A 12,727-nucleotide genomic window follows, 5' to 3' on the forward strand; every position below is an offset into this window, starting at 1 on the left:
CCAGCTAGCCTTTTTGCTATCCCGAAGAACGCGACGCACTTTTTGTGCATCTGTTTATAATGAATGGAGTTTGCCATCACAGGATGATGGTTGAAAACACAGAGAGCACGTTTCCACATGCGAATTGCATTGTGGCATGCCTCAGACCCACCCAGGGACTGGGGACACAGCATGGTAAAAAGTAATGTGTGAGGAATCGAATGTTCTGCAGCAGTAAAGATAGTTTGCAAGATATTCCACCTGATCATCACAACTGGAAAAACCCTGTTCTTTGGATGTCGCCAGGGAGGAGTACAGCCACCAGTCAGCCTTAGTAAGCTGCCATTTGGGTGTGCACGCAGGTAGGGTAGGAGTGAGCAAACGGATAGCACATGGGAAATGGTCGCTTGAGTAAGTGTCAGAATGAACAGACCACTCAAGACAATGGGCAAGCTGGGCAGTGCAGAAGGATAGGTCCAAATGGGAACAGGTGTGCAAAGAAAGGAATGTGACTGCTCAAGTGTTAAGGCAGAGGAGGTTGAGTTGATTAAGAATATTAGTCAAAAGGGCACCTCTCTGACAGATTCTGGGAGATTCCCAAAGGGGATGATGCGCACTGAAGTCACCGAGTAGCAAAAACGGAGGGGGAGGAGGGGTTGGGGAGGTAGCTCCCAAACAAGCTAAAGAAAGTCTGTCCTGGTGGCACTGAATGACTGAGGGACATAAATGGTACAGAGGGAAAAAAATCAGGTGAGGAAGTAAAAGGCCAACTGCAACAGCTTGAAGATGGGTTCAGTAGAAATGTCATCCTGTATGAGCAGCACGATGCCCCCACGAGATGGCATGCCGAACTCAGGGAGAAGGTCAAAATGAACAGGGAAGAAAAGTGATAGCTCAAAGCGGTCGTGTGGATGCAATTTTGTTTCCTGAAGGCAGAGTACAAGGGGACGCACTGATGTTGAAAGCAGCCATAAATCCTCTTTGTGGGGCCGAAGACCACGAACGTTCCATTGAAGGAGAATCATGATGAGGAAGAAATGAAGGGGTGTCACCTTGGCGGCTGCCGAGTGACAGCCTGCAAAGACTCGCTGCTACAGGAAACTGAAGCAGGAGGATCCTGCTCCATGAGACCCACAGAAGCATCAACTTGCTTGTGCAGACAGTCTGTGGAGTCCAACACAGAAAAAGGTTGGTGGTGTGCACCGGCGACATGGAGGCTAGCCGGGCTAAGGTATCATGTGGCAACACCATCAAAGAGGTTCTTCGAATCAGTGAAGGAGAAGACCATTTGCCTTTGTTGGACTTCCTCAAGCCTTTCTGTTTAGTAGACGAAGACTCAGATGTTGGTTAGCTGGAGGGATATAGTAAGTCTTCACGGGAGTACTCTTTCTGTCCTTTCGGGCCTATCGGTTGCATAGCTGGTGGCTTCGCCCCTTGAGGCGAGAGTTTGATGGCGTGTTGCACAGCTAGACAAAGGGATGGCAATGCTAACTCCACACTGAGCAATTTTACAACCTCAGAGCTGAACTTGAGGTTGCATGTCTGCATGGCCATGTCCTTTATGGAGCAAGAGGTAGCAATAACAGAACTATAAGTGCCAGACAGGAGAAAGCAGTGTTTGCGACTAGCCAATAACTTGCGAGTGACTGGGTTAGGCACTTTTTCCTTTACCCGGATCTCCTTCACAGCCCGCTCGACAAGATACATGGGACAATCCCAAGAGGATGCAGCATGGCCGGCACTGCAGTTGATAGAGCGGGCAGGAGAAGGTGGACAGTCACCCTCGTGCCCATCCCTACCGCTGGTTACACATTTGGTTGGGTGTCGACAAGATGTTCTAGTGTGGTTGAATCAATGACACTAGTAGCAGCACATCGGGTTCAGAAGTTACAGACCAACTGTGTTAATTTCATAGCTCACTTTGATCTTGGACGGAAGGTGAGAAAAAAAAAAGAGTGCGGGTGGGCACTAAGGAGGAATCCAACCTTTTCATCACCCGATGGAGGCAATGACACCCTGATCAGAGTGGTATGATTGGATTATGGCCTCTTTCAGACTATCTAGCAGCCTAGTGTAGGTACCACAATGGGAAGAATCAGAGTTCTATGGGCCTTGACACAAACAGCATAGCCATGGAGAAGTGAGGTGGCAAGCAGCTGTTGTACTTAAGAATCATAAATAGTCTCCAAAAGCAAAGTGCCATACTGTAAACAAGAGCAGGATTTCGCAAGGCCAGCAACTGCATCAAAACCTTTCTGAACAATAAACAGATTTACACGAAGGACTGACTGTCTTCAGTATGTGAAACCACGAGGAACCATGATGCACCTGGAAGGGGTCTTTGAATCGTTAACTTCAGTCCATTTACGTTTTGTAGACATTGATTATGAAGATAATTCGCTCATTGCAAGAAAATCCCCCCACAATTGCCAGAATCTCCGATGGCATGTTCCTTCCAACTGGAGGCCCAATTCACAAGGGAGCACACCTCCCGTAGTTAATTGTTCACATCTCAGGTCACATGTCTCTAACATCTGACGGAGGGACCAATTGGCAATTTGGGAAGGTAGCAGCTGAGGCAATCACCCCTCCCTGGGCCTGGCCTTTACCAGGGGGTATGTGCGAAACTTACCTTTTGACACAGTGCTGGGAATTTCGCATTACCGAGTCACCTGTTACGTGTTAGACATTTGGGCCGAGAATCAGGAATGCACAGTGAGGAAGAAGGAAAAGAAGAACCTCAAACGCCGAAGCAGAGAAACGAGGGGAGAAGGGAAACAAAGAAAGGTTAAAGGGAATGAAAAACAATGGCGAGACTGTTCTTATGTCAGCGACGGACAATGCAGAACATTCCCAGTAATACCCCAGACATGCTCCAAAGGGAAATTATGGAGATGGGAACAGTATAAATTGAAATAACCTGAAATCAATGAGAGTTTCGAAGGAGCATGAAACAACAATTCATGAAACAAGTGAATGGAATACAATACAAGATGAATTAGTAGCTCAGAGATTAAATAGTGCTGCAGAAAGTCAAATGGATTAAATCAGGGCCTAGTAGAAATGGAAAGGCAAGAGGAAATACGTGTATACTAGGTGTGGCATAAATTTATTTTCACCCTGATTCTATCATGTTGTTGTTGTTATGCTCTTCAGTCCTGAGACTGGTTTGATGCAGCCCTCCATGCTACTCTATCCTGTGCAAGCTTCTTCATCTCCCAGTACCTACTGCAACCTATATCCTTCTGAATCTGCTTAGTGTATTCATCACTTGGTCTCCCTCTACGATTTTTACCCTCCACGCTGCCCTCCAATACTAAATTGGTGATCTCTCGATGCCTCAGAATATGTCCTACCAACCGATCCCTTCTTCTAGTCAAGTTGTGCCACAAGCTCCTCTTCTCCCCAATTCTATTCAATACCTCCTCATTAGTTATGTGATCTATCCATCTAATCTTCAGCATTCTTCTGTAGCACCACAATTCGAAAGCGTCTATTCTCTTCTTGTCTAAACTATTTATCGTCCACATTTCACTTCCATACATGGCTACACTCCATACAAATACTTTCAGAAATGACTTCATGGCATTTAAATCTATACTCGATGTTAACAAATTTTTCTTCTTCAGAAACGCTTTCCTTGCCACTGCCAGTCTACATTTTATATCCTCTCTACTTCGACCATCATCAGTTATTTTGCTCCCCAAATAGCAAAACACCTTTACTACTTTAAGTGTCTCATTTCCTAATCTAATTCCCTCGGCATCACCTGATTTAATCTGACTACATTCCATTATCCTCGTTTTGCTTTTGTTGATGATCATCTTATATCCTCCTTTCAAGACACTGTCCATTCCGTTCAACTGCTGTTCCAAGTCCTTTGCTGTCTCTGACAGAATTACAATGTCATCGGCGAACCTCAAAGTTTTTATTTCTTCTCCATGGATTTTAAGACCTACTCCGAACTTTTATTTTGTTTCCTTTATTGCTTGCTCAATATACAGATTGAATAACATCGGGGATAGGCTACAACCCTGTCTCACTCCCTTCCCAACCACTGCTTCACTTTCATGCCCCTCGACTCTTATAACTGCCATCTGGTTTCTGTACAAATTGTAAATAGCCTTTCGCTCCCTGTATTTTATCCCCACCGCCTTCTGAATTTGAAAGAGAGTATTCCAATCAACATTGTTGAAAGCTTTCTCTAAGTCTACAAATGCTAGAAACGTAGGTTTGCCTTTCCTTAATCTTTCTTCTAACGTAAGTCGTAGGGTCAGTATTGCCTCACGCGTTCCAACATTTCTACAAAATCCAAACTGATCTTCCCCGAGGTCAGCTTCTATCAGTTTTTCCATTTGTCTGTAAAGAATTCGCGTTAGTATTTTGCAGCTGTGAGTTATTACACTGATAGTTCCGTAATTTTCGCATCTGTCAACACCTGCTTTCTTTGGGATTGGAATTATTATATTCTTCTCTAAGTCTGAGGGTATTTTGCCTGTCTCATACATCTTGCTCACCAGATGGTAGAGTTTTGTCAGGACTGGCTCTCCCAAGGCTGTCAGTAGTTCTAATGGAAAGTTGTCTACTCCCAGTGCCTTGTTTCGACTTAGGTCTTTCAGTGCTCTGTCAAACACGCAGTATCATATCTCCCGTTTCATCTTCATCTACATCCTCTTCCATTTCCATAATATTGTCCTCAAGTACATCGCCCTTGTATAGACCCTCTATATACTCATTCCACCTTTCTGCTTTCCCTTCTTTGCTTAGAACTGGGTTTCCATCAAAGCTCTTGGTATTCATGCAAGTGGTTCTCCTTTCTTCAAAAGTCTCTTTTATTTTCCTGTAGGCAGTATCTATCTTACCCCTAGTGAGATAAGCCACTACATCCTTACATTTGTCCTCTAGCCATCCCTGCTTAGCCATTTTGCACTTGCTGTCAATCTCATTTTTGAGACGTTTCTATTCCTTTTTGCCTGCTTCATTTACTGCATTTTTGTATTTTCTCCTTTCATCAATTAAATTCAATATTTCTTCTGTTACCCAAGGGTTCTACTAGCCCTAGTCTTTTTACCTACTTGATCCTCTGCCGCCTTCACTATTTCATCCCTCAAAGCCCCCCATTCTTCTTCTAGTGTACAGGGTTATTACAAATGATTGAAGCGATTTCACAGCTCTACAATAACTTTATTATTTGAGATATTTTCACAATGCTTTGCACACACATACAAAAACTCAAAAAGTTTTTTTAGGCATTCACAAATGTTCGATATGTGCCCCTTTAGTGGTACGGCAGACATCAAGCCGATAATCAAGTTTCTCCCACACTCGGCGCAGCATGTCCCCATCAATGAGTTCGAAAGCATCGTTGATTCGAGCTCGCAGTTCTGGCACGTTTCTTGGTAGAGGAGGTTTAAACACTGAATCTTTCACATAACCCCACAGAAAGAAATCGCATGGGGTTAAGTCGGGAGAGCGTGGAGGCCATGACATGAATTGCTGATCATGATCTCCACCACGACCGATCCATCGGTTTTCCAATCTACTGTTTAAGAAATGCTTCGGCTTTAGCCTTTTCCGTATGATTTTCCAAACCGTCAGCTGTGGTACGTTTAGCTCCCTGCTTGCTTTATTCGTCGACTTCCGCGGGCTACGCGTGAAACGTGCCCGCACGCGTTCAACCATTTCTTCGCTCACTGCAGGCCGACCTGTTGATTTCCCCTTACAGAGGCATCCAGAAGCTTTAAACTGCGCATACCATCGCCGAATGGAGTTAGCAGTTGGTGGATCTTTGTTGAACTTTGTCCTGAAGTGTCGTTGCACTGTTATGATTGACTGATGTGAGTGCATTTGAAGCACGAAATACGCTTTCCCAGCTCCTGTCGCCATTTTGTCTCACTGCGCTCTCGAGCGCTCTGGCGGCAGAAACCTGAAGTGCGGCTTCAGCCGAACAAAACTTTATGAGTTTTTCAACGTATCTGTAGTGTGTCGTGACCATATGTCAATGAATGGAGCTACAGTGAATTTATGAAATCGCTTCAATCATTTGTAATAGCCCTGTATTTCTTTCCCCCATTCCTGTCAGATGCTATAGATGTCAGAAGAAGGCGCATATTGCATCTCAGTACAGTGAAAAAGTAAACCCAAGGTTGGATACGCAGCAAAAGAGGTATGTTGCTCATAGCTCAGAGAGAGAGAGAGAGAGAGAGAGAGAGAGAGAGAGAGAGACCAATAATAAAGGTAAGGCACTCATGTTTTTATTCTTTTGGAGATGTGGATAGTTGTCAACGGGAATGGATTTTAGACTCAGGTGCATCTGTGCATATTGTTAAACACAAATCTCTTCTTTATGATGTTAAAGATAAGACTCCTATGAGAATATCTACTGTGATGGCAGTAAGCTCCAATGTCATTTGGATGGGAAACTAGACCTACATGTAAGTGTGAATGAGAATGCAATATGGTTACAGCACATGATGTTCACTATGTAAAAAGTGTTGTGACTAACCTACTGTCTGTAGGAGAAATTGTCATGAAAGGAAATGCACTCACTTTTGATATGCATGGAGCAAGAGAAATCAAGAAAAATGGTGACGTTATAACTAAAGCAAGTAACAAAAGGGGTATTTTTAAGTTGGATACCACTGACAGTAAACATAGGAATGTTAAGTCATTGAGTACACTCAGTGGAAGGTTTTTTATGGCACCACAGACTTGGACACCTAAATAGAAAGAGTATGTCTTTAATAAGGAATATTGTAAAGGGAATATAGAATTATAGTATATCCAAGGACCCTTGTGAGATATGCATAAAAGGAAAACAAGTGAGGCTACCTTTTAAGACTGGTAACAGTAAATTTGCAAAGGTCTTACAGTTAATCCATACAGATGTATATGGCCCAACTGAGTGCAAATCCATAGGTGGGAGATGTTATTTTCTTACATTTATTGATGATTATTCACAACATCATGTTTATTTTCTCAGTTCCAAAGACTAAGTGAGTGACACTTTTGAGGAATATTGTAATATGGTCGAAAGGTGGATGGGAAATATGATTAAGATCATCAGGTCTGTGTAATATGGTCGAAAGGTGGATGGGAAATATGATTAAGATCATCAGGTCTGATAATGGGAGAGAATATGTTAACCAGAAACTGAAGACACTTTGGCAAAAATGGGAATCAGACATCAAACCACCGTAAGGTAGGCCTATAGCCCATCTCAAAATGGGTTTGCTCAGAGGGCTAACAGGACCATTGCTGAAAAACAAGGAGCATGAGAACTGATGCTGGATTATCAAAAGATTTTTGGGCAGAGGCAGTATCAATGGCTGTATATTTGAACAACAAATCACCTACAAAAGCATAAAGGGATAGAATCCCCCCTCCGAATGAGATATGGCTAGGGAGGAAACCTGACATAAGCAATATAAGGGTTTTTGGGTGTGATGTGTGGCACACATTCAGAAACAGCTGAGAGGAAAATGGGACCCAAAAGCTAAATAGTATATCTTTGTAGGCTATTGTGAGAATTCAAAGGGCTACTGATTAATGGATCCATTGGATAAAAGCATAGTTACAAGCAGATATGTAGTATGCTTTGAAAATAGAAAGGACTCTGAAGAGGGCAAGACTACTAAGTTAACTGCACCTAGTCCCGAGAGTGAAACCTTATGTGAAGAATGGCAAAGTGAATAACTGGAAGGGGACAGTCAAAGGCAAATGGAGACTATTTATGATGACAATGAGTTGAGGACAAACAAAATGAAGAGAACAATGTACCAAAACTGAAAGAATATCCGGATTTTGAGATGTATGCAGCCCAGGCTTTTAATGATGAGCCAACAACAGCAGAAGAAGAAGAAATGAGCAGCCTGAACTTTCAAGAATGGAAATAAACGATGGAGGGGGAATTGGAATCTTTATCTCAGAACGAAACCTTTGAATGGGTAAATACGCCAGCAGATAAGAAACCATTACAGGCAAGATGGGTATTCCTTTGAGGAGCCCTGAAAATTTATCACCGAGATATAAAGCACGACTTGTAATAAAAGGATATTCACGAAAACAGGGGGTAGATTACAAAGAAACTTTTTTACCTGTAGTCAAGTATGTCTCATTGAGAGATCTTCTAGCCTTGGCAGCAAAACAAAATTTAACAATTCATCATACAGATGTAAAAACAGTATATTTAAATGGGAAATTGGAGGAGGAGATGTATTCCACCAAGAGAAGTCATGAAAAACAGATGGAAAGGGAAAAGATTTGGCATTTGCAAAAAAGTATTTATGGACTTAAACAGAGTGGACATTGCTGGAATCGACGTCTACATAATTTCTAATAAATATGAATATGAAGCACTCTAAGGCAGATCCCAGCATATACTATAAAAGAGGAGGAGAATGGATGATGATAATAATGGCAATATGGGTGGACAACTTCCTTATCCTGACTGAAAATGAAAGCCAAATGAAAATTTTTAAGAAACAGCTGTAAACAAATTTTGAGGTGCATGATTTGGGGGAGGTTAAACATTATTTAGGTATCACTAAGGATGAAGAGAGACAAGAACTCAGCACAAATCAATCGTCAGACACAGAAAAAACCTTAAAGAAATTTGGCATGAGTGATTGTAAACCCATAAGTACTCCAATGGAAGTAGGAGTGAAGTTAAATATAAATGAGACAGATGTGGAATGTGATAAGAATGTTCCATATTTAGAGGCATTAGGAAGTCTGTTATATTTGTATCAAACGTCATGACCTGACATTGCTTTAGCCACCAACGGAGTGAGCAGATACTGCAGACCCCCAAAGGAAAAGCACTGGAAATCTGCAAAAAGGCCACAATTTAAGACATAGAGAAGGTAATGAAAAACTAGAAGGCAACAGGGATGCGAACTGGGGGACTGAACTGGGAGATAGGCACTCCACTACTGGCTGCTGTTTTAAATTAATGGGGGGCCACATTTCGTGGTCTTGTCAAAAACAAAAAACTGTTGCATTGAGTACCATAGAGGCTGAGTATATGGCGCTATTTTACACCACACAGGAAACATTGTAGCTAAGAACATTAATATGTGAAAGAAAATCCAATTTAATTGTGGAACCTGTAATGATCTTCTGGGACAATAAAGGAGCCATTAACCTAGCTAAAAATGATTTCACTAGTACTAGGACAAAATATATTGATATAAGGCACCATTTTATTCCAGAGCACACAGAATGACAGAACACTGCCATGGCTACCTGAGCACAGAAGACATGTGTTGCGTGACCTGACAAAACACTTGAGCAAAGAGAAGTTAGAAAAGATTGTGGGGCTATTTGGTTTATCTTGTGAAGGCAAAGGGGGTGCTGGGATTGTGTGAACAATAAATTTTGTATGAGATGGCAGCAAAGTGCATCATGTGAAATATAATAAACCTGTCTGGTGCTATTGTACACACTGAGTTTGTGTGTGTAATATAATGTTTCTTGGTTGTTGTGTTCAATGTATTTTACCTGGAAGTGTAAATATAGTTACTGGCACTCTGTATCAACACACACACACACACACACACACACACACACACACACACACACACACACACAGAGAGAGAGAGAGAGAGAGAGAGAGAGAGAGAGAGAGAATAAGGAGAAGACTTTAGTTGTAGACATAGATGAAGATTCACTTAAATGACTTAATTAGTTACCTGACCTAAATACTAATTTGTATTTGATGTTAACACATTAATCTTTCCTCTACTTTTGCCATTAGTTATTTTGTACCCGAACAACAATCTCGTCAATTACTACTAGTGTCATTTCCTAATCTACTTCCCTTGGCACCATGTTATTTAATTATACTTTATCGTACATATTGGGCTAAACTGCGTTAGAGTTACAAGATTATAGCAAAAACTTCAAAATAATTTAAGTCTTCTTCCGAACTCTAATTTCTTCTCCAAATTTTTTTATTTATTTATTTATTTATTTCTTCTTGGTTTCTTTCACTGCTTGCTCAATGAATATATTGAATGTTTGCAACCATGTATCATTCACTTGTGAACTACTGCTTCCCTTTCATGTCCTTCGTATCTTACAAATGCAGCTCTTTAATAATTGATGATGGGTGTAAAGTTAAAATTGGTAATGAGTAATACAATAAAATGTGAGACTGAATTCTACTATTTGCTTATTATTTCCTTCCACAATCTTGTATAGCACTTACAAATGTAAAATCAGAGAAATTTGGCTTATACTGAGGTATGGCAATTATTTTTCTAACAAACTATCATCAAATGAATGAGAAGAGTGGGGTGGAAATGCTATACTAGTACACTATGTAGCTTTCAAGCCACACAGAAGTGGGTTATGAAATCAAAATGTAGATGGGGAAATGATGTACTGATTCCACCAAGAACTAAAAACTCAGGAATGTGAAACAAAACGTTACAATACAGTTGGATAATCACTAATTGACTAACATTAAGAACCGTATTACAAAGATGATCATCGACTCCAATATCTTACTCAGGTTTGCCGCTTTCATTCAAATTGAAAGGGTGACCTGAACACACTGTAAGGAAGCATAATAAGGCGAGGGGAAAAAGGGCAAAAAATCGCGGGTTATTTCACTTAGCAGCTCAAATATTCTTATTAATTGACAGAACTGTCATGCAGAACAGTTTGCAAAGCAATTAGAGCTCTGCTTCAATGCTTCATGGAGTATCAAAATGATTTCGTCCAGACGTTTACCAGCTAGAGATAATATCTGGATTTAAACGGCCACCACACGAGTCTGTACACGTGACAACGCAAGGCAACATGCCCGTTAAGTATTTACAAATAATTGGCTTACAATATACATTACTTTAGGAAAATTCATCTAAAAACAACTGGGATCTAAATTTACCTGGTGCTTTTTGTGGCCAATCGTACATTTCATCCAGATAGTCTCCATTATCATCTTCGGCTTCATATCCATCACTTCCACTTCCATCATTAATTTCGAGGTTTTGCAGACCTGTCACAAGCTGTGATTTGACCAGTGGTTTGCCTCTAGGTGTCGGATAGCTTTAAAATAATAACAATAATAAAGAAACACAAATAAGTAAAACTTTCAAAGTACTGTTTACGCTGTTTTCGTTGTGCTTACCCAACATCGTCCTCTGCGTCGCTAAATTGCCCATCGACGGAATCTATATTCCAAGTCTCCTTAATTTCTCTATCAACCAAATCCATTTTCTATGCATTAGCAGACTACTGTTATACATATGCAATACTCAGTCACGACACCTAAACAGACCGACTTTTGTTATGACGCAATCATACGAATACATTGTCGCCAATAGTAGTAAAATCAGAGGCGATTGCAGGGTGTTGAAGCTGTAATGTTTACGAATACTGTAAACAGTCAGTGCAGTTTCATATTACTATCTGTAAAATAATACACTATACTGAAGAAAACCAGTTCAGTAGTCAGTATCGTTTAAAAGTTTCAAGTTTCAAAAGTTGGAAACATGTCACCCATGTCCCGATACACTTTTGTTCACTGTATGTTGCATGATTGAAAACTGAGTTTGAAATGTGTAATTTTGTGTTGTGAAAGAGTTCAATGCTATGACAACAAATACTAAGCGTACGGTTTATGTTGGTAAGTGTGATACCTGTTGTTTACATTGCCGATACTTGTAAGATGACTCTATATTTGGATTACAAGTAATATAATATAGACATATACTGCGATGACATATATTGAAGTCAATTGTAAATGAAAGAAAATGCTATCCCTTTCTCCTGTTCGTTCGGTAATTATATGGTAAACTGATATGTAGCGTAACCCATGGCTTTTGATAATCGCCGCTTCTGCTAAAACGCATTCGTTTTCACACTTTTTAAAAAAAAAAAAATCTGGGAAACAACATGTTCTCCGAATAAAGACAGGTAGCAACATTGTAGCAATGTCTAGCGTAATTTATATTATATAGAACATACGTTATTGCAGTTCTGTCACTTAACATCCTACAGTAAATAAATATACAAAGTAGGACATTCAATAATATTTATTTATTCCATGTGATCTGATGGTACACAGTGTGTTGCAGATGTCGGAAAATATCATTTAACGTTGTTAACATGTATTAACGTAAGCCTATAGCATCCTAATGTATTATATTGCTCAATGTTTTCAATTTAACACAAACAGCAAGATTACTGTTCTAAGTATTCATTTACCGAGTAAAAACAGTGACACAATAAATATGACTTCACGGCTTTGCTAAATTTTATGTTGTCTTCGATGGACTTAATACTAGTGGAAAGATTGTTGAACAGTTGGAGGCCCATGTGGAAAACTCCCTATTTACACAGTTGAGTGTTTGTACGTATAACATGCAGGTTTGCGTTTTTCCTGCTGTTGTTTTCATGTATTTCATTATTTTTTATGACTCTGGGGTCAGTTGGCACTATGTGTTTTCTGAAGAATTTTAGAGTCTCAAGAATGTACAGGCAAGGCAGTGTAAGGATTTCCAACTTTCTGAAGATGGGTTTCCAGGAGTCCCTGGGTTTGCTCCCAGTAATAATCCTCATTGCTCTCTTCTGGATTCTGAATGTGCTCAGAGCAGTTGGAGCATTTCCCCAGAATATTACACCATATTTTAGGTGGGCTTGTATATAAGCTTAGTATGCACTGGTTAATGTTTTCAGGCTAGCACATATTTTCAGTACACTCAATGCATAACAGCCAGTACAAATTTTGGCATTTACC

General features: G+C 40.5%; 2 protein-coding genes across 2 annotated transcripts in view; one reads left to right on the forward strand and one right to left on the reverse strand.

The window, feature by feature from the left end:
• LOC124788010 (serine/threonine-protein kinase RIO1) overlaps positions 1-11,279 on the reverse strand; it is a 125,819-nt gene extending 114,540 nt beyond the window's left edge. Inside the window, exons 1-2 of the mRNA XM_047255056.1 lie at positions 11,117-11,279; positions 10,874-11,034 (exon numbers count right to left, since the gene is read on the reverse strand). Of these exons, the coding sequence (XP_047111012.1) occupies positions 10,874-11,034; positions 11,117-11,202 (247 nt within the window). The 5' untranslated portion in view covers positions 11,203-11,279. The remainder of the gene's footprint in view (positions 1-10,873; positions 11,035-11,116) is intronic.
• Positions 11,280-11,470: 191 nt separating this feature from the next.
• The window catches only part of LOC124788011 (peptidyl-prolyl cis-trans isomerase E), a 72,222-nt gene continuing 70,965 nt past the window's right edge, over positions 11,471-12,727 (forward strand). The window contains exon 1 of the mRNA XM_047255057.1: positions 11,471-11,614. Within this exon, the coding sequence (XP_047111013.1) occupies positions 11,581-11,614 (34 nt within the window). The 5' untranslated portion in view covers positions 11,471-11,580. The remainder of the gene's footprint in view (positions 11,615-12,727) is intronic.

This window comes from Schistocerca piceifrons, chromosome 3, assembly GCF_021461385.2.
Source record: "Schistocerca piceifrons isolate TAMUIC-IGC-003096 chromosome 3, iqSchPice1.1, whole genome shotgun sequence".
Classification (NCBI taxonomy): Eukaryota; Metazoa; Arthropoda; class Insecta; order Orthoptera; family Acrididae; genus Schistocerca; species Schistocerca piceifrons.